This window comes from Ictidomys tridecemlineatus, chromosome 7, assembly GCF_052094955.1.
Source record: "Ictidomys tridecemlineatus isolate mIctTri1 chromosome 7, mIctTri1.hap1, whole genome shotgun sequence".
In the NCBI taxonomy this organism is placed as follows: domain Eukaryota; kingdom Metazoa; phylum Chordata; class Mammalia; order Rodentia; family Sciuridae; genus Ictidomys; species Ictidomys tridecemlineatus.
In genome coordinates, this window is record NC_135483.1 from 51700705 (window position 1) to 51723235 (window position 22531).

The following is a 22531-nucleotide window of genomic DNA, read 5'->3' on the forward strand; positions in this document are numbered from 1 at the left end:
GAGCTGCTGGGGCCCTGTCTGCCTTCCTAGAAATCCATAGAAAAGAGCCAGGGCAGCCAGTGTTCAGTGTGTCATTGGTACTAAAGGTTTTGTCATCTTGGTAGGCTGTTTCCACTGAATTTTTGCCAAGAAGGAAACTTAAGGATCAAGTGTAGGTTTTCAACTTGGTATCCTTTTTCTATATTAACTCATTATGTCCATTGTCTTATAATAGGTCACCCATTAAAAAAAAATCTATACAGAAATTCAAAGGACAGCTACTCAGTTGCTCAATTTGTTTTTATAGGATGATGGGACATAATGGTTAAATAGATATCTGTTCCTGATTAGTTAGTTTTAGAAAGATGTTAGATTACCAGAAAGTTTTGCAAAACACCTTCACCTGAGGTGGAAGGTTCTTTGAAAATGATACTGTTCTTTTGTAGTTTGCAGCATCTTTAGTTTGACAGACACTGAAACCACTACATTTTTTTTTTTTAAGAGAGGAGTGTATCTAGAGATGCTCAGGTGATTGTCCACTTCCCATTAATAATGTAACTTGCTAATAAAGCTATCATTTCTTTATCATGAGCTTAGAACTTACTTTCTGTGGTGAAGCCTTGACAAAAAAAGCCCAAGTAAAGTTGTTTCAGTATTCTGGTGCTTTCCCCTAGGCAGAGTAGGTGAAATGGGTTCATTTTTAAAATTAATAGGTTTTAATTGTTTTCAAGCAGTTTGAGGTACAAAAAATTGAGCAGATAGTACAAAAAGTACCCCTTAGTTTACCCTGTTAACATCTTATATTTGTCAGGCATAGTGACATACACCTGTAATCCCAGCTACTGAGGAGGCTGAGGCAGGAGTTTGATGAGTTTTTAGGGAAACCCTGTTTTCTTAGCATGTGGGAGGCCCTGGGTTCAATCCCCAGTACTGCAAAAAACAAAACAAGTACATTTGTATGGCAGGTATGTTGCAGTTGATTAATGTGATACATTATTAACTAAAGTGTGTGGTTTACATTAGGATTCACTCATTGTGTTGGACGTTGAAAGGGTTTTGATAAATGTACATGACACAAACCCACCATTATAGTAGCCTACAAAGTATGTATATTTCATTGCCCTAGAATCCCCTGTGTTCTGCTGACCTCTCCTTCCTTCCTCTCACACCTAGTCCTTGGCAGCCACTGATCTTTTTCCTGTCTGCATGGTTTTGCTCTCCAGAACGTCTTATGTTAGAGTCATGTGTATCTTTTTTCTGTCTCCATGGTTTTGTCTTTCCAGAATGTCAGATGTTGGAGTCATGCGTATGTGGTCTTTTCACATAGCTTCTTTCACTCATTCCCAGTGTCTGTCCTCTTGCTGATGCCTGTCCTTTTTACCTGTGGCAACCGACCTGGTCCTGCCCCTGCTAGGGGTTCTTCTTTACAGGAAACATTTTCTGAACAAATCTGGACCCAGATTTTGATTGTGTGATTTTAAGTACACTTCCAGAAAGGGTACTTAAAAATTTTAATCACAAATATTCCTTAATCATAGTAATGGGCTCCTACCCTTTCCATTGTTCCATGTTGAACTTCTTATTTTGGTTTTTCTGGTATTAATTAATTTAAAAATGTAAATGACTGTCTTTATGTGATTTTGGGATGTTTTTTATTGTGATAGAATGTATATAACAAAATTTGCCATTTTAACCTTTTTATTTATTTATTTTAATTTATATATTTTAGTTGTAGATTGATACAATACCTTTATTTATTTTCTTTTATTTTTTTTTATATGGTGCTGAGTATCAAACCCAGTGCCTCACATGTGCTAGGCAGGGGCTCCACCACTGAGCTACAACCCCAGCCATTAACCATTTTTAAATGTACAGTTGAGAGCATTTATTATATTCACAGCATTTGGAAACTATCATCACTATCTGGTTCCAAAACTTTTTCATCTGGGGATATGATCATTTTAAAAGAGAAATTTTAAAAAATCCATTTGAAGCTCTGTTTGGCTGAATAATCAGCTTATGCTAAATTCTGCCGCAGTTAACACTCCCCAACTCTCAGTGGCCGTGGACAGTAATCTTTGTGTCTTCCTTATGTTATGTAGGTATCATTTTCCTTTGGCTACAACTTAGTCTCATTGCCAATCTAAATGTAGGAGCCTGGGAACTCTACTAGCTACGTGCATAGGAATAAGAGGAAATTGGTTTGGTGATTAGTTAGCATTCTTAGTCATATTAAGTAAGATGATTAAACCATACTCATAATTATCTTGATCTTTCAGGGATGACATGGCAGTAATTGCATGGTTTCCTAGTTCTGGAGACTTTTTAGGAGAGCATTTTTCCACTTCATGCTCCCTTCTCATCCATACTTCAGTGATCTTATCCTTTCAACACTGGGAATGCTTCCTGGAATAAATAAAGTGATGTGTTGTTTTGATAAATACCATTTGATAATAACTTTATATAAAACAGAAAAGGCCATAAAGAGCCTTTATAGTAATAAGTACTGTTATTATAGTCAAATAATTTAAATATTTCAGGACTCTCTTCCTGCCATTGGGGTACTCTTGAATTTACTTGTAGCATTGGTGTTCTATTGTTGTCTTTAAGAAGGAAAGGATTTGGAACAAACTATGTTATGTGCATTTATGAATCTGTCAAAATTAACCCCACCATTGTGTATAACTATAATGTATTAATAAAAACATTAAAAGAAGAAGGAAAAGCTATGAAATTTGGAATTGGAGACAGCATCTCCCAGAGTACCAGGATCAGAGACAGATGCTATAAATTTTGACATGAGACTCTTATTTCTTAATAAAATTCAGCAATAGGCAATATTTGTGCTATGTATTTTTTAATCGTTGACCCACTGGATACAGCTAATTAGCTTAATACAAGATTAAAAGTGAGTTCAGCTGCCTGGCTATATGACTTGCTGGTATTTTGAGCATGTTTGGTATGCCTCAGCTTGCTGGTGATTGAAGTTCATGGCCAACATTCATTTTGAGTAAGTGCCTACTGTTCTCAAGAAACTCCCACTCCCTTAGTAAAGTATTTCATCTGAGCCTCCAGTTGCTGGGAATAGCTGTGTAAGCATTGTGGAAGTTTTTCCAAATTAAAATTAGGTTTGCCAATGCATTAATTCCTTTTAGGGTTCTGACAGTTGTGTTTATTATGCACCCCTATAGAGAGCCTTACTCAGTCAGCAAATTGGAATCATTCAGCTTGGACGAATCCTCTTTATCTTCCAGTAATCTCACCATAGAGACCATGGTGCTCTCAAATGCATCGTTAATACTCTTAGACAGAATGGCCAGCTTTTCTTCCCATATTACTGTTCCAATCTGTTTATTGTTATTATAATTCTAGACTTGAGGTAATTATCCATAGAAACACCCTATCATGACAGGACATATCAGTTTATCCTGAACTTGCTTGCTTTGTGAACTGTTGGGACAGCAGGAAAACAAAAACATAAAAACAAAACAAAATAAAACAAAAAACCCCACTCCATTGGCTATAAGGTCTTTTATCAAAAATATATATTTTAAAATGATGAGATTATGTAGAATGACAGTCATGTGACAAGTAATACTTTTTTTTTTTTTTTTTAGTGGGGAGGGTTTACTGGGAATGAACCCAGGGGTGTTTTACCACTGAGCTATATCCCCAGCCTTTTTTGTTTTTAATTTTGAGACAGGGTCTTGCTAAGTTCCTGGGGGTCTTGCTAAATTGCTGAGGATGGCTTTGAACTTGTGATCGTCCTGCCTCCACCTCCTTAGTTGCTGAGACCATAGGCAGTGTGATGTCTGGCAACAATAATATTTCAATTAACTATTGCAATGCTTTGTCTCTGGGATGTTCTTGAAGGACTCATGTATTGAAGGCTTGTTCACCATCCTTGGTACCATTAGGAGGTGGTAGAACCTTTAAGAGGTAGGGTCTACTGGAAGCAAGTTAGAAGTTGGGGGCATGCCCTTGAAGAGAATTAGGGACTCCTGCCCCTTTCTGTCTGCTTCCTGGCCCCCAGGGGGTGAGTGGCTGTGCTCTACCACACACTTGAGCTGCCAGGTTCTGCCTTGCTACATATAGGCCCAAAGGGACCAGGGACTGAAACCTCTGCATCTGATCCAAAATAAATCTTTCCTCCTTTTGAATATCTCAGGCAATTTATCACAGTTATGGAAATCTGACCAGCACAAGAATGAACCACATGTAAGACAGTAGAGTGAGGGGAAAGCACTGATTTGTTTGAAACCAAAATGTTTTTGATTTTGAGCTTAGATGTCCTTCTTTACAGTGTAAAGAATAATATCATGTCATCTAATGAGGTCATAATCTTCTTAGTTTTTGTTAGTGCACTCAGTGATGTTTCTCAGTGACCAAATTATGTAATTACATGTTTCCCAGGATATGTCTTCTCGTTAGGTGACACATGACTATAGAGTTTGCTCAAGCTGTCATCCTTTGGAAACATAGCAGCTGCTAACTAAAGCTGGCCCTACAGCATCCAGAATCACCTTGAGCTTGTCTCCAAAGCAGAATCTCAGGTTCCTCTCTAGCCCTTCTCAATCAATCTATAGTTCAACAAGGTCCCCATGTGGTTCATGTGTGTGGCAAAGTTGTAGAAGTAGTGGTTGGAGAAATCTTACTTGAGCCTATAATATAGGAAACCACTGATTAGTTTGAAGAGTGATCATAAATTTTTTAAAATATGAAATTATGTATTTATCACCAGCAAAGTTACATTTCCAACTGAGTTTTTATCAATTGCAGACATGTACACACACAATAACTAGACAAAATAATATCTTTCACAACTAAGAGTTCATATTGGAAGGAAAATAGGCATATGTCCAAAAGATAATCAGAAAGCCACAGAAATCTTTCTTCTTTCAATATGGAAAATCTTCTAAGGGAGACTTTTTCTGGGCAAGACTTAGTAATCAAAACTGCTTGTAACCTTAAGGTTTTCAATATCATTTTATTCATGAAATCAAACTTTTATTTGAAGTTTTCGAAATTTCCATGTTAATTAAAAATCAACATTTGTAGAAAACATGAGGTTTCAAGTGGCTGCAACTCTACTGTGCTAAATTTATTATCTTTAATGTGCTAAAATGATACATAATTCATCCTTCACAACTGAAAATTCAGTATAAAACCAAATATTGATTTTGTCCAGTGGAGAAATATAAATGCTTACAAAGTATGCAATAATTGTTAGAATATATAAATTGAAATTTTATTTCAATCTTATATTTAAATATGCTTAATTTTCAAGCTTCTTTTTCACACTGAAGTTCATTTTGTATAAATGAGATGTCTAAAACTATCAATAAACAAGCTACACCAAGAACATATTAGTAAAGATATAATGGAAAACAAAGTAACAGCAGACACAGTTGATAACATCCATTTACTGTGCTACTATGTTACCAAGTTTTTCAATGTTCATATGTCTTGTTTATACTAGTAAATATGTTATTTAAAAATATTTCATGTCATACATTAGTCTTAGTTTTGGAGGGGAGGACTCTTTAAAAATATTTATAAAGAAAAAATACCTTTTAAGAGAGAAAATGTGTAATGGAAAGGACATAAACTCAGGGTTTATTATTTTTTTGACCTAGTAAGAATGTAAATGTCAGTGGTTATTTAAGAATACACAAAACCCAAACTGAAAGTAATTCCTCAATTTATTCAGCCTAGCAACTAAAAAAAATAATAATTTTGTCATTCCCGGCACGGATCCAATCCATGATTCAAAGTCGTGTCCTTGGACCACCCCATTTTCTTACAAAAGAAAAGTTCTTTTCTTTTAAAAAATAAATAAAAAGATTTATTTTTTAAAAGAAAAGAACTTGTTTGACACTATTTATTAACTTAACTCAAAGATAAGCAAATGATTTTCTCATTTAATTCAAGATGGAAGAAAACAGATTAAAGTAGATCAGCACTGTAAAGAAGGACATCTAAGCTCAAAATCAAAAAACATTTTGGTTTCAGACAAATCAGTGCTTTTCCCTCACTCTACATTGAGAAATTTCAGATACAAATTGGAGAAACCAGTATATGAAATTTTTGGAAAATCTTGCTAAAAGTGATTATTAAAATGCTTTTAGAAACTTAAGATGTAAAATACAGTTGACCATAAATTAAAGTACAAAACAACCTCACCCCACCTCCCCCAATTTACAAGGTTATACCTTAAAAACTGATTTTATTCTTGTCAGTATTTTGGCTGTATTTCCCATCATCCGGTGGCCACCTTGTGGCATTTCAAAGAAGTTCTGCTAGCATTTTGAAGCCCAGTGGTTTTTTCCCCTTTGAAATACTATAACAGGGCATCAAGTTTCATAATACTTACTTCAAAGGCTCCCCTCCCTGCCCCAAAAGTCCATTTCCTAGTGGAGTTAAGGTAATCTTTATATATATGCATGTGTGTGTACACACATACACACACATATATAATGTATGCATCTCTCTCTCTATATATATACATGAATAGTAGTGGCAAAAACATGCTCTGAGACGACTGAATCAACTTGGTAAGATCTTGTGCACTTTGGTGTGATCAGTGTGACTTTCTGTGACAGAGAATACTGGCACTCCTGAGAATTCTCAAAAGGTGCTCATCTGCCCAGTTAAAGGCTTAACTAGAAAATGTGTCTGGTGGTAGGTTGAGGGAGGGAATGAAATCTCATTAAGTGTCACTTTTAATTTAAAACAAAAGCAAAAAATCTTGAGTGGGGGAGAAAGCCTCTGGCCTGACAACTGACAGGAACTCAATTACTATTATTTTGTGAAGAACATTCCTGAAATGTTAGGGTTCCTGCCAAGTGAGGATTTCTTTGCAAGTCAAAGGGTCAGATAAATGGAGTTGAACTTTTTAAAGAGCTCATTTATCACTGAAGAAGTATTTGCGTTTAGATATAAATAATTTGAATATGTCTTCTAGTTTATGTATTTTTATTCAGGATAGGGGTCTTCAAAGAGGACATGTTTCTTTTTTGTTGTTGTTATTTGTTTGTTTATTTGTAGTACTGGGGATTGAATCCAGGGTGTCAAGGATGCTAAGGAAACCCTCTGCCACTGAGCCACATGTCCAGACCAGATAGATTTTTAAATTTCAACTTTTAAATAATACTGGGCACTGTAGACTTTTCTCCCCTTGGGGTGGAAAATAAAGGGGGAAAGTAATGGTGTTTCCATAGGGAATATTTCCTCAATTTCTAATGCAAAGTTTTAAACTTGAAGGCTGACATATATTTTTACTTTTTAAAAAATCTATTTAATTTTTTTTTTTTGCCAGGTGTTATGGTGCTCGCCTGAATTCCTAGTGGCTCATGAGGCTGAGGCAGGAGGATCATGAGCTCAAAGCTAGCCTCAGCAACAGCGAGGCGCTAAGCAACTCAGTGAGACCCCGTCTTTAAATAAAGTACAAAATAGGGCTGGGGATGTGGCTCAGTGGTTGAGTGCCCCTGAGTTCAATCCCCAGTCCCCTCCCCCAGTTTTTTTTTTTTTGGCTCTGGAAATTGAACATATAGGTGCTATCGCCAAACTACCACCACAGTTTTTTTTTTTTAAATTTATTTTTAAAATTTTGACACAGGGTCTTACTGGGTTGCTAAGGATCTTGTTAAATTGTCAAGGCTGGCCTCAAACTCGCAATTCTCCTGTCTCAGCCTCCCCACTCACTGTCCTTGCAGGAGTGCTGGGCTTTCCCAACATATATTTTTAAAAGAAAGCCAAAATGATTTAATCGAGCTGTACTAAATTTAGAAATTGAAGTCACCTCCAAACCTTCCTGGACGTCTGACATCACTCTGCACCTGCCTTTGTATTGCCTCTTTTGTCTCTTCCAATATACACAAATTTTATTTTTTTAAAACTTATTTTCACTTGACTTTTCCCTTCTCTACCCTTCGCTAGCCTCCACATTCCCTTATCTTTTACCATGGCTTGTAACTAAAACTTACCTGCAAGGTCACTTGGACCCCAAGTCCAGTGGTTTCATTCAGAGTCTCTCTGGTGTTTGATCTCATCCATCCTTTTCCTTTTATTCCTGTGATATTGGTCGCTCAAGGTTTTCTCCCATGTGTTTTTCTTCTTGATAGCACAGGAGCCAGACTGCAGGAACTCAAGTCCCAGCTTCACCTCTTCCTGTGTGCCTGAGGCAAATCACTTTACTTTTGTGCACCTCAGTTTTCTCATCTGCAAATTGAGTGTGGTGAAAAAGTCTGCCCCAAAGGACCCCTGAGAAGTGCCTTGAAGAATGCCTGGTTCCCGGTAGTGGTTCCTTAGGGGTGAGTCATGGTTATAGTCATCATTAAAAGGGCATTTTCTGCCTTTGGCCAATTCCTGGCCTTGCTTCCTGCTGGCAGGTGTTCACTGTTCCCCCTGCCTCAGAAAAGATGTCACCAGCAAAGGATGTGACGGTGAGACTGCTTTTACTGCAGATGGAAGATCAGGTGTTTGTTCAGTGGAAAGGGGAGCAATCCTTTCAGCTCTCAGAAGTGGCTGGGAGCCAGGATGCGCCTGTGCATCTCAGTGGTAACCGAAGCCCAGTCCTGTCAGGCCAGTGACCCCATTACTGCCTCTTCCTTTTTACTCGCTCCCTCAAGACTGCTAAATCTGATGCAGAGGAGTTCTTGCCATTCAGTTTTTTAATTTCATATTTGTAGAAAGATGGCAAAAAAAAGAATAATATAAGGAGCACATTCCCCTACTGTTAACATTTTACCCCACCTGCTTTGTCATTCTCTGAGTCTGAAGTACTTGAGAGGAAGTCGCATATTCCAGGGCCATTTGCCACTCACTACTTCTTGTATTTCCTACAAAGGGGAATATTCTCTTATAGCCTTAGTGCAGTGGGCAACCTTAGTAAATTTAAAATTTGTACAGCTTTTGACTGATTTGCAGTTGTATTCCAGTTTTCACAGCTGACCCAGTAATGGCCTATTTTATACAGTTTCTTTTTTTTTTTTTTCCCTTGAATATACAACCAAATCTAGGACCACGTGTTGACTCTTTAGTTGTTGTGTCTTTATAATCTCCTTTAGTATGAATCATTTTCATAGTCTTTGTTTTTAATGAAGTCAGTAATTTCCAAGAATGCAACCCCCTCCCCTTTTTTAAATATTTATTTTTAGTTATAGGTGGACACAACATCTTTGTTTTATTTTTATGTGGTGCTGAGGATCGAACCCAGTGCCTCATGCATGTGAGGCGAGCACTCTCCCTCTGAGCCACAATCCCAGCCCCAACCCCTCCCCTTTTAAAAAAACAGAACCTTCTCATGTTGGGTTTGTCTGATGTTTTCTCATTAATAGGTTCAGGGTCTGCTTTCCTAGTCAGAACACCATAGACATTTTCAGAATATCACACTTAAGGACACACATCCATCTGCCTTTCATTGGGTGATGGCACTTTTGGTCATCATTTAAGGTGCTGTCCATTTCTTCTGTGTATCACTAGTATATTTTCCCTTCTGACAGCTGATTAATCTCCTGGGGGAGAGACACTTTAAAACACATAATATCCTGCTTACGGCTTACTGAAATTTCTCCCTAGATTTGGCTTCCATTCATTATTCTTGCCTGTTTGCAGTGATGGCCCGAATGGCATTCTTCTGAAATCAAGAGTCGTTCTTCTCCCTCTTTAGTTATGTTTATATTTATTATTTGCATGGATTCTTGGATTCCTCTTTTCCCAGTGATTTATAACCCATTGCTGTCCCTAATTATTTTGGTCCAGTTGCCCTGTATTTTGGTAAATGGAGCTCCTTGAAGCTGGCTGCTGTGTCGGGGCTCATGCATCTTACCCAAATCCTTGTGAACTGCCTCTGCTGTTGGGCAGCTAAATTGTCTCTCTTTGACATGCCCTTCAGGGGGCCCCCCTCTTAAGTTTAGTATATTGTATGGTTTTATTTAAAAATTATATGTGTGTGTGTGTGTGTGTGTGTGTGTGTGTGTAAAATACATGCATATATATGTAAAATTATATGTATCTTTTTTGGGGTTCTGGGTATTGAACCCAAGGATTCACACACACAAATCTCTTTCCCCTCCCCCCCACACACTCCCCAGAATCTTATCAATTTATTTATTTTTGGCAGATGGACAGAATGCCTTCATCTTGTTTGTTTATTTTTATGTGGTGCGAAGGATCTAACTCAGTGCCTCACACATGCTAGGCAAGTGCTCTGCCACTGAGCTACAGCCCCAGCTCCACAATTTTATTTTTTATGTTTTATCTTGCTCAGTTGCTGAGGGTGACCTTCAACTCCTGAGTGCTAGAATTATAGGTATGTCCCATGGTGCTCTACTTTCCTATAGTTTTAAATCAGACTAACCCTTAAATGTCTTTCAGATTTGGAGAGGATGTATGCTGACGTATTTGAGTGATGTTTTAATAGGCAGAGAGAAATTTAATTTTCTGTACGGTTATTGTACCTACTTCCATTTCCATTTGCAATATGAGTCTTCTAATGGGTTTATGCCCTGTTGTATGCACTTTACTGGCTGTACTGAGTTGACCTCTGAACTGCTCGTGAGTGCCCTCTGCTGGTCTTAAAGTGCATGAGCACTTTTGGGGGGAGTTGAATGCTGTATTTCTGCCCATTTTCCTTCTTTTGATCAGTTTTCAGTTTTTACACAGCTGTGGATCATACAATACAACCTTCCTTTGAATATGCTTTGTTACTTGAAATTATATCAAGAATGTTTCCATGTAAAAATAGATATATTTTTAGATCATCATGTTAATATTTGCACATTTTCTATTACATGAGTAGTTTTTTAAACATTCAAATAATCAAATTTTAATAGGCATCTGTAGTACCTATTTTAAAAATTTTAAGTAGCATGTAAAATGAACATCTCTTGTACATTATACCATTTGTATGTGACTTATTAGGTAGAGTTTGATAAGTGGTTAGGAATTTGTTAAAAATGTAGAGAAAGGAGAATTTAGCCCGAAAAAAAAAATTGTCTAGGGAAGGTTTAGAGTATGTTCAAGAAACAGGAAAATCAAATTTGGCAGAAACATGGTTGGGTAATAGTTGGGAAATGTGGTTGGAAAGTAGGAATTTTGAGACTTTTTATATTGGATGAATAAAATCAAACAAGAAAAGCAGAACATAAATTTATCTGTTAAGTAGCTGGGAAGCCCAGGCAGTTGGATTCAGGAGCTCAGGTGCTGCTGCTATACCCCTTACCTGTCTCTGTTGTGTTCTTTCTCCATCTCAACACTGGTTTTCTTGCCTATTGGCGAGGGGAAGGAAGGAGCCCCAGATCTCTCCAAACCAGCTTCTAACAGCTCAGGTTATAGAGAAAGCCACTTTCCCCCCTTACTCATAGAGGAATTACCAGGCAAGGCCACTGACTGGAGCTGTTTGGACATCTTCCCTTAGGCCAGTCTCTGTGAACAAGGGAACCAAGGTCTGCATGGGCCAGATCTGAAGCATAGGATCTCACTTAAGGCCAGTGAGTAGGTGAGAACTATGTTCATTTTCCCTCTCAGAACCCATGCAGTAGGTGAGGTGAAATTCCTCAAGGGAAAGAGGGTGTTAAAAAGACAAGTCAGGGCTGGGGTTGTGGCTCAGTGGTAGAGTGATCACCTAGCATGCATGAGGCACTGGGTTACTCCTCAGCACCATATAAAAATAAAACAAAGATATTGTGTCCACCTAAAAACCAAAACAAAACAACTAGACAGTGGATATCCACCTACTGTTGTGGCCTGGTCCCTGTGGAAACACTCCAAGCAGGTCTGACTAGGGTGGGGTCAGAGACAGTGGAAGAAAGAGAGGTGGACAGCTTGTGGTGTAGTTGGATAAACAGCCAGCCCTTGGTGGTGCCTCATAGAATGGGAGTTCTTGGGAACTGTGCACCAAGAGGGAGACTGGTGAATTCAGTCTTAGGCACTTTGATTTTCGACGTCCTGTAAAAATGTCCAGCAGCATAGGACCACATGTTACCTGACTCTTCCTTGGGCCAACTAGCCCACATGGGAAATAAAAAGAGCTACTGTGCATAAAAAAGGAATGACTTCATGACATCTACCGGAAAATGGATGGATCTGGAGACTTTTATGCTAAGTGAAATAAGCCAATCCCCCCCAACTAAAGGTCGAATGTTCTATCTGATAATGTGAATGCTAACACACAACAAGGGGGTGGGGGTGGGGGAGAGGGGAATAGAAATTAAGTAGATTAGACAAAGGTGAATGAAGAGAAGGGAGTGGGGACAGGAATAGGAAAGACAGTGGAATGAACTCTTCTTTGTAGATATATAAATACACCACAGTGAATCTCCACATCATGTACAACTACAAGAGTGGGATCCTAATTAGAATAAGAGGTACTCCATGTTTGTATAAATATGTTAAAATATACTGTCATGTATAATTTAAAAGAAAAATTAAAATAAATAAAAAGAGCTGCAGTGGACCCAAAGACTTCTCTTTTTATTGTCTGTACTGTACTATGATCCTCTTTTTAGATAAGCATCCCCTCCTTATTTTGAGGTGCTGGGGATTGAACCCAGGGTCTCACAAGTGCTAGGCAAGCACTGTGCCACTGAGCTGCATCTCAGCTCCTCATATTTACTTTTTATACTGTCTCACAGTATACTAAGTATAAATACTTGTCCCTCAAGATTTTTAGTGGTCTGTCCCCAAACCACATTTCTTCCTTTTATTTTTTTCAACTCCTCTTCCACTTTGCTTGTGAATCTTGAATCAGTTGAGCTTCTGTCATTCCATTAACTCATCTGTGATTTTTCCTCATCTGGTCATCTGTTTTCACTTTTCTCAAGGCTAGAATGTGTGAATTAGGTTCTAATGGGAGATATGGAGAACAAGAACCTGTTCTAAGCGCCAGGCTGTTACACAGCAGTCCTAAGCTTGTACCTAAGCAGGTAGAGCAAAACTTTTAGACAGTTACTTAAATCTCAAATAGTCATGTTTATAAGTAAGGCATATAATGTCTTCATAAGCCATTATTGATTTTTTTCCCCCACTCCATGTTAATTGCAAGCCACATCTTCAGGGTACGTGTAGCCATGCAGCATGGGCCCTGAGGGGAGGCTGTGGAGGCACCGACTAGTTGGCCAACAGGCTTCACATCTGTGTGCTACTGCTGGGAGAGGGGAGGTCAGACTGGGAAGGCTTCTGAGAAGAGGTGGCAATTCTGCTTGACCCTTGAAGGGTGCATGACTTTGGCTAACACTTCAGGTAGAGGGTAGCTTTTACTCAGCAGAAGGTCAAGGATATGAGTTTGAGGAGGTGAGAGTGTGGAGGTGACTGTGGCATGCATTGTATCTATGTCAGTATTACCTTATAAGACCTGTGGCTTTAGAAAGAAGAACAAGGTAACAGAGAATTATTATTTTTTTCCTACCAGTATTCAGTGACCAAATGCAGAATGTATGGAGAAGGCCAAAGACCCCATGAACTACTTCTAGCCCAGGGACAGAACTCTGATATGTGTCCTGTTGCAGTGTGAGTTACCATGGAGTTCAGGAAAATGACAATTCATTCTTTCAAGTAATAATTAAAATAAGAAATCATTCTACTTCTAAATGTAAAATGAACAACATTTGTAGTTGACCCAATTTTGGTACCTTTTAGTAGAAAACAGACTAATTTTTTTTGTTATAAAAAATGAAACTTTAAAAAACTTAAATAAGATAAAGACTTGCTGTAAATGGAGTAAAACATGAGAGTAACAACAACAAAAATATTAAAAACCTGCCATAAATTGAGATGAATATAAACTACCTTGGTGCATGTATATTTTAACACACTAGATACACTCTGATTTTTTTTTTCAATGCTTAAAATACATTGAAGCTGGGCATGGTGAAACACACCTGTAATCCCAGAGGCTCAGGAGGCTGTGGCAGGAGGATCATGAGTTCAAAGCCATTTAGCAAGGCCCTAAGCCTGGTTAAGCGCCCTGAGTTCAAACCCAGGTCCCCACCCCCACCTCGCCCCTGCCCCCAGAGGGGAGTAGGGGGGGGATTGAGTTTCTTATTTTGCATAAAAGGTTTTAGAGGAGGAAAAGTTTATTTGGGGCTCATGGTTTAAGATGTCTCACTTCATAGGTGGCTGGCTCCATTGTTCTGAGCCCAGGGTGGTGGCAGAAGAATGTGGTAGAGAAATCCAGGTCAGGAAGTGGCCACCAAGAAGCAAAGAGGGCTGGGGTTGTGACTCAGTGGAGCACTTGCCTAGCACGTGTGAGGCACTGGGTTTGATCCTCAGCACCACGAATAAATGAATAAAAAATAAAGGTACATCAAGAACTAAAAAAAAGCAGAGAGACTTGCTCACTGTGGACAAAATATAAACCCCAAGGGCACACCCCCAGCGTCCCACCTCCTCCAGGCACCCCACCTGCCTACAGTTTCCACCCAGTTAATCCCAATCAGTGGACTAATGCATTATTTAGGTTGAGGCTCTCATAATTCAATCATTTCACTTCTGAAGTTTCTTGCATTGTCTCACATGAACTTTTGGGGTGACATCTCATATCTAAACCTTTACACAGTAACAGACCATTGCCTGTCAAGGGCAATGGAGTGAGCTGCCTTTATTTTTATCTGCTTAGTATTAGAATCAGCAGGAGCTGTAAATGCTGAGCTTGAGCAGAGATCATGCAAAGGTGAGCATACAAAGATTCTGCTACGAACCTTGTGGTAAGGAATTTTGTTTTACAAGCTAATTGTGGCCCAGTTGCTATAGGGGGGCTGTGCAAAGGGAAAGGGGTTTTATGTAGAACCTGCAAAGTCATGGCCTTAGTCATAGGGTCAAGAAGACACAGGAGCTGCACCTTCAAAGCTGTTCATCTCTTTTAAGTGCAAGTAACGGAAACAACACTTCATCCTTCTGAAAAAGAAAGGAAAGAAAGGGAGAAAGAAAAGACGGATTGAAACTTTTATGACAGTAATGCTACTCTACTTTAGATCAAGTAATGATGAAAATACAGCTTTATTTTTGTATGGGGGTTATGCTTAGAAAGCAGGTTCCTAAATCAGAAAGCTTGGCTTCCAGAGTTCATTGGTAATCCAGGGTGGAAAAAAAAAAAGTATCACCAGTTGCAGGAGATTATTGATTGATAATCCTTCCTTGTCCTAGAAGATTAAGTCGGCCTGGTATAGCTGTGGTCAGCTGACTGCTTTTTAAAAGAATAAATTGTAGTTCTTGTAATTCTGCCAGAACCTGGCGTTGGCTTGAACTGTTTGCACAGCAAGCGCTGCAGCAGAGCCTGGCCCTCCTTTGTTTACTGAAGCAAGCTCCACTCCCCTGCCCAGGTTGTTCTTTGTTGACTGAAATTAACAACAGGTGGTGAATAGAGCCCCTCCTAAGGGTGCTCTGGAGAAGTCATTTCTGAAATAGGCCTGCTTGCCAGGAGGGAAGGGTTCCCAGAAGGAATTGCTGCACCTGGGCCCGGAAGCCAGGGCGGGGCCTCTGAACCGGGGTGATTTCCTTGGTGAGGTGCATGGTGCAGAGGGAATATGGTCAGAGGGGCATGCATCTGAAGAGTAACCTCAGGCGGTGATCAAGCCATGCCTCCTGCCTTTGTTTGGAATGGATTGTCCAGACATGGATTTATATGAGGACTACCAGTCCCCGTTTGATTTTGACACGGGAGTGAACAAAAACTACCTCTACTTGTCTCCTAGTGGGAATTCATCTCCACCTGGATCACCTACTCAGATATTCGGTAACTCTTAATTTTGTGAGGCTAAGGTTGCTGTGACAAAAGCTAGACATAGTTTGAGGTTAACCTGGCTTTATGATTTTTAGTGTAAAGATGTATCAGGGTGTTGCCCTGTTGTACCTAGTTAGCAAAGCTGTTCTAGATTCAAAGCCAGGAGAGAGAGGGCTCGTTAAATATTTAGAATGTAGTTAGGTTTTAAATTAATAGAACTATTTTTGTGATCATTAGAAGTCTTCTGATCACTTTGAGCATGTTGAGCTGCTAAGTAGGAGAAAAGAAGGAATAGGAAGGACTTGGTTTCCAGTTGCCGAAGGAATTTATGGAGACCCCCCCTGTTTTTTGTCTTTGGTAAAATGAGGTGTGAGCTCCTAAAGTACTGACTAAATTCAGGGGCCTACACTAGGTAGCCTGGAGTTTGTAGTGGAAGATTGAGAGCAGTGTACCGAAGTTCCTAGGCAAGAGATTTCTTTAAAAAAGGAAAAAATTGCTGTACCTTTGGAAGCAGTTATTCCCTCCGATGTGCTAGTATGTATTTTTCCGAAGTTTGGAGCCCCATCAGGTAGGATCACAGGACAGCACCAAGCCCAAGGCAGCTTAGCCATTGCCTTTGTCCAGGCATTTTATAGCCAACGCTGGAAAATGGGAAAGAGACCTCCTCTTAACTTGTCAGGGAGGTAACCAGTTTTTCCCAGAAAAGGTTAATTATTTCCTTGTTAGTGAAGAACAGGTCACATTTTGTTCTTTCTTTCTTTCTTTTTTTTTTTTTTTAGTTGTAGATGGACACAATACCTTTATTTTGTTTTATTTTTATGTGGTGCTGGGTATTGAATTCACACATGCTAGGCAAGCACTCTATCACTGAGCCACAACCCCAGCCCACATTTTATTCTTTTTAAGCATGAAACGTGGAAAACAAATGATATAGGATAGTATAAAGCCTAGTTATAATCATTTGAGGTTTGTCTATTTGCTGACCACAGAGTGAACTAAAGCAACATGCCTTTAACTGGATTGCATTTGGTAGCCACCTTTGGGAGAGTGCAGTTTGGATTTCTAGGAAGGGAAAAAAATACTAAACAGAGAAAGGTCAGCTGGTTTCTAGAAGCTGGGGACTGGTGGACAGCCGCTCATGTCTATTGGAGGAGGTGGATTTTCAGGACATTTTCTGCTTTGCTGACCTTTTCTTGTCTGTGTGGCACACCTTGGACCTCTGTCTTACAGGGGCTCAGTCTTCCTCCTTGCCCAGCCTCTATAAAAAGATGGCATCATCCGTTCTAACTTCTAAATCTTAATCAAAGCTGCACAAGCAGCTGGAAACTTAAATCTCCTTAATACAACCTCAGTGATAAGGGCTGTATGCACCCTGGAGAAGCCAGTGCTGCAGCTGCTGCAATTCAGAGGTGTGAGATTCCTGGGAAACCTTGGGCTGCTTGTTTCTTGTCATTCTCTTTGCCACTTCCAGTTGTGGCTGCCTTTGAATGTTTTCTGTCAAAACAAAGGCAGTTGTAGGGTTGGGTATGCCTGTAGGAAAGTTTTGAAAAATTATGTTCACAGTTCCTAATAGCAGTCTGAAAGAGCTTGGCTCATGGGATTAAAAAAAAAATTATGAAACAAAGGAACAACAAGAACTAAAAACTCCTATAACTGCTAGTGCTCAGATTTAATAGTTTCCATTAATTAATCGAAAGAAGAGGGAGTGAGCAAGAAAATGAGCAGAAAGTATTACAAGAGATCATCTGGTAAGAACACAGTGATTCTAAAATAGACAAAACTGGAACCCGGGACAATGATTACCAGTCTCTGTACCTGGGAACTGTTCTGGCACAAGAGCCCAGTAAACTTGTCTGAACATCAAGTGTGCTGTGTAGACAGAATGAATAACTTGTCCTCTGTGTATGCTATTTGTATTTCTATGTAGAAGTTCTTAGGATTTATGCTGATGAATCTATTTGAAAGTTCATGTGGCTTTTAGCCACTATTTTCTTAATCAGACAAGAAGTGCATATAAAAAGAGAATTGATATAAAAAAAAGCATCCTACTCAGAAAGGTTGCGAACACTTTATCTGAAAGAACATATTCTTTGATATTTATCCATATTGCCATTTTTGGGCAAATGAGAAAGTAATGAGATTCAATCTACGGGCAGGACGTTCCTAAGAACCACCCACAGTGAAGAGTAGAAGGTGAACCAGTGACCAGAAAGAAAAGAGACCTTCTATCAGGACTTCTGACCTCCTTTGTAACCAGTGACCCACATTCAGAAATACCTTATCCTTCTTGATCCTTGTAAATACAAATATCTATCAGTAACTAAGCAAATTGTGTGAAACAGCTTATTCTTACTATGTGTGATGCACTCATGTATATTTTATGATATTCTGTTCTGTTTCTTCTTTTCAAAATGCTTATCAAAGATTCAGTGACCAAAAAAAAAAAAATGCTTATCAGGTACTACTGCTAAATGAATTTCACCACCTATACTTTGAAAACTCTGATTTATATAGTAAGTTCCAGAATCTAGAGTGGAAGCTCTATGAACGGTTGTTAGTTTTGTATTTTTGTGGTTGTTCACAGTTATTTCCTCAAACATCTGGAATGGAACTTGACATTTGTGGCTCAACAAATACTTGTGGAATGAATGAATGAGTGAAGGAAATTGGTAAGGACTACTTCACACTTAGTTCACTTTGCACATGTGAGCACTGAGCCTAGGAGATACGGGTAGTATCTTCAGGTCACTAAATCCAGCGAGCCTAAGCTGGACTTGCCCTGTTCTTAGCTCTCAAGCCAGGGTTTGTTTTTGGACGACAGCATCTCAGCCTCTCTGGTGATGGATGTCATGGAACAGGTTAGTCATTCAAGGCACAGCTTCTCCTTAGGTCAGGGGTTTTACTCTGGGGTGTTTTGCTGGTTCTTTATGTGCCACAGGTACCTGAGCTTTCCATTCCACCTTTGGGTAACCCTCAACACCAGTGGTCCCACGACTGGTGTTACATGTTGCGCTTTTCTCTTCCCCAACTCTGAACTCTTACTGAACCCCTGGTGAGGGTAATTCCCAGATGTTATTTATGTAGAATGTCTCTTCATCTTGAGAGTTTTCTAGGAAAAGTCAGGAAGGCAGACCTGACTTTTCATACCTTTGGCTATGATCGGTGACTTCAGAAATTATGAGCAATTTATAAAAACAAAATCTCACCGTTAAATGCTGCCATATTTAAAACTCAGGATAAGAGTGAAAAGTGAAACCGAGATGCTGGGGCTTGTACTTCTCTTCCTTTTGTTTTGCCCTTTTTGATTTCTACTTTGTCATTCCCACTTCTTCTTGGGGAAGTAAGTGGTTGTTGCATCTTACAAGCTTTTCGTCATTGGAAAGGTGTTAAATAACCTGTGCATTTTACAAAATAAAAACCAGAGTAGAGCTGAAGAAATGGAGAACTCTTTATCCCTAGAGTGAAAATTTAAGGATGGAAGCTCACTTCTCCTCTGCAGAGTGTCCATGCTACTGGTTTTACACTTGGTTTGGGAGGAGTTGCGTGGACTGATGAGGGGAGGAGATGGCTTTGAAGTAATTGAAGGTTTTTCCCTCCTATTTTTTAAAAAGTTGAAACAGATTTAAGGGTCGGGTTAGAAATATCTGGAAGGAGCAAATAAAACATTGGAAAATGTGTCCTACCTGTGTTGCGCCTTGGCGAGCTCTCCTTCCTTCTCTACTCTTGCTGTGAAGTTTTGGGAGGTGATTCTTTCTTGGGTGGGAAATTGACAGCAGTTCAGAGACCTGCTTTCCTACTCAAGTCCCAGGATACTCGCCACTATCTGGCTCCCAAGCCCTTCTTTCCCTTTTAGTCCTGGTACCCGCCTTTCCCTTCCTCTCTTTGGAAATGACCTTGATATCCCTCAGTTAAGCTCTTAAGGTTCCTGGATCTGCCCCAGATGGAGCAGATTGAGTTTTCTCAGCTTCGCTGTTCTCTGCTTCACAGTGACTCGGTTTCTCCTCTCAGGTTTTTCCTCTCCTCACCATGGACAAATAATGGGGAAATGACAGCCTGGAGAATCCCAAGTTCCTAGGGCCCTTGCTTCTGCATCACCACCTTTGGAAGGTGATCAGCTGCATGGGTCTTCAGATGTGGCTTGCCCTAAGTCAGTGGTCCTTGCCTGGGGCGCACACCTGGGGTAGGTGTGTGGCTGGTACTTGTGTCTAGTGTGTGGAGGTCCTGATGCTACCCAGGGTAGGGCTTCCACCGCAGAGTGAATTCTAACTCAAAACCCGGTGCATGTCTGAGAAGCCCATCTTCACTGAAGAGAACACCTTGGTGTGGGGACCCCCGTGTTTTCCCCCACCTCTCCTGGGGTTTCATTACATCCATAAACAAAGAGCAAAGTGCAGAAAGCAGGAGCCCCAAACACAGACCTGTGGGGGGAAAAGCAGCTTTAACTTGTGACGTTTGGGGTGTTGCTATTAAAGACACTTCAAACTCTACAGTATCTCTTTCTCTGTCTCTTGGGCTAAAAAGGTGTATATTTCCTGTTTGTGATAAAATAAAACAATCCTAGAGACTAAATTTCCTATTCAGTCTCTTGTCTTAAAGCCATTGCTGCCTCTTTGAAGACTGTGTAAGACATGGGATATGCAATTTTCTTTTTTTGGCGGTGCTGGGGATTTGAACCCAGGGCCTTGTGCCTGTGAGGCAAGCATTCTACCAACGGAGCTACATCCCCAGCCCCTACAATTTTATTTTCTAAAGACATGTTGAACACTTAATTATACATCAACAAATTCTTTTTTGGGTAGATGGGTTAACGCTCTGACCAGATATCAGATACCTTAGGCTGTTTTTTTTTGGCATCTTCTTTCCTCCTAGTTGAACCTTCTTGGGAGCAGCTAGTATAGCCCTCCTTCTGTAATGTCACTTGTGCCCCGCCTGTGTAACCATGGTGCCTTTGCCTCGTACACACTTCTCTGTAACACGAAGGGAGGCAGCCTGTCCAAATAGTAAGTCTTTGGATAGATGAAATATGAGATGGAAGTTTTATTGCTTTAGCAAAGTGACAGTTTATGTCTGTTTTAAATAGGAAAGCCTTTGTTGGTGAAAAGCAGTTAAGAGAGAATGCAATGCATGAAATAAAAGTCTCAAAATATATGATAGACAGTGAAGCCAGGCTGGGTTCTTATATTTCCCTCTGACTGAACTGTGTACCGTCTTTTAATCCATTTATTTGGAGAGTATTTCTGAACATCTCCTGTGTGCTGGGCACTGTGCGTCAGAGATCGTGTTGGGGCTACAGGTATGGAACTGGAACACGGAAGCCAAGCATTGCTTGAGGTTTGCAGAGGTATGTGGCGAATAGATGGTTATGCATAGGAACAGAGACACCTGTTTTGAATCTTGAATCCAATAAATCAGTTCAAATAAAGTCTTTATTAACATTTATTATGTTCTAGGTACTGAGGGTTTTTTGTTTGTTTTGGGTTTTTTTTTGTTTTTTTTTTGGAGGGGGGTTACTGGGAAGTGAATTGAGGGGTGCTTAACCACTGAGTTACATTTCCATCTCTTTTTTTATGATTTATTTAGAGATGGCCTTGCTGAGTTGCTTAGGGCCTTGCTAAGTTGCTGAGGCTGGCTTTGAACTCACTGTCCTCCTGCTTCAGCCTCCCAAGCTGTTGGGATTATAGGCGTGTGCCTCTGCACCTGGCTGTAGGCACTGTGAGTTCTAAGATGAAAGGTAAGGGAGTGATGTCAGGACTTTATAGTCTAGAACTGGATTGTCATTCATTCTCAGGACTCTTTTCATTCTCCTCTCAGGCTGGCCTGCTTTCCTCCTGTCCATCACATTTGCTCCCAGGGGTTCCCACAAGGCCAAAAGCTTAAGGACCCTGTCTTCCTCAGATGACCCCCAAGTGCTCGCAAGTTTTGCATTTGATCAAATCTAAGACCTCAGATCTTATGATGTTCTGTTGTTTTGTGCTTTATTAAGAGGCAAAAGATGTTGGCAATGTAAACCAAGAATCAATACTTTCTTGCCACTTAAAAATTGTAATTTCACATGTAGTGAAAAGTCTTTTTTAGATTTATTTAGATATATGTGTACACTGACACGGGCATAATTGTTTTGAAGTGAGAAAGTTGAGGTTTTCCTAGAATGCCTTTACATTTGTTGTCTCACTTGCCTGAGTTGCTTTTTATCTAGGAATCCTCTATGTCTGTGCTGTGTATTTTCTTCACACATATTGTCTGTGTGGTAGTCCTTCTTAAGTGAGAAGTCTGTAAGTAGATCTGGGGATTTCTAAGCCACTCACACCAGTTTGCAGGTGGTAGTAGAGTCACAGGCCTGGTTGGCCGAGCAGTCGTACAGTGCCTCTCAAGCTCAGAGATGTAAAACATAGAAAGATATCTTAAGACTGGTGCCCTACGTCTCATCCTTCATCCTTGCTCCCCAGAGAGTGGGGCTCTCGCCTGCACATCCAACAGTCATCTGTGTGTGAGCTTAAGGCTCTTCTCAATGCAGGCCACCAGCCACCCTGTTGCTAGAGGGACTTTCTAGAGGATACACCGGTCACTTCCCCCACTTAAACACTTCAAAGGACACATGGGTGGAGTTGAAGATGGCCACAAACGATGACTTGATGGGACACGGGGTCACCGATTTCAGGCTCTTGGTACTTTCAGACCAGTTGTTTCAGTCAGCTTTTTTGCCGCTGTGACTAAAAGACCCAACTAGGACAACTGTAGAGGAGGAAGAGTTTATTTGGGGGCTCACAGTTTCAGAGGTCTTAGTTCATGGACAGCTAGCTCTATTTCCTGGGGCTCAAGGTGAGGACATCA

General features: G+C 40.0%; 1 protein-coding gene and 1 long non-coding RNA gene across 14 annotated transcripts in view; one reads left to right on the forward strand and one right to left on the reverse strand.

The window, feature by feature from the left end:
- Tpd52 (tumor protein D52) overlaps window positions 1–22531 on the forward strand; it is a 102410-nt gene that overhangs the window by 45977 nt on the left and 33902 nt on the right. For 10 of the 13 annotated variants that reach the window (XM_021733737.3, XM_021733741.3, XM_005336014.5 and 7 more), the window contains exon 1: window positions 15306–15712. The exons of 2 other annotated variants lie outside the window; for them this stretch is intronic. In XM_021733737.3, coding sequence (XP_021589412.1) covers window positions 15577–15712 — 136 coding nt within the window. In that variant the 5' untranslated portion in view covers window positions 15306–15576. Of the gene's footprint in view, window positions 1–14605; window positions 14685–15305; window positions 15713–22531 lie in introns of those variants that run through there. One more of the 13 variants, XM_078016983.1, reaches the window with a different exon arrangement.
- LOC144365466 (uncharacterized) lies at window positions 14037–17048 on the reverse strand. The gene is made up of 2 exons (XR_013423932.1): window positions 16203–17048; window positions 14037–14874 (listed from the first exon to the last, which is right to left on the reverse strand). It is a non-coding gene; the product is annotated as an uncharacterized LOC144365466 (long non-coding RNA).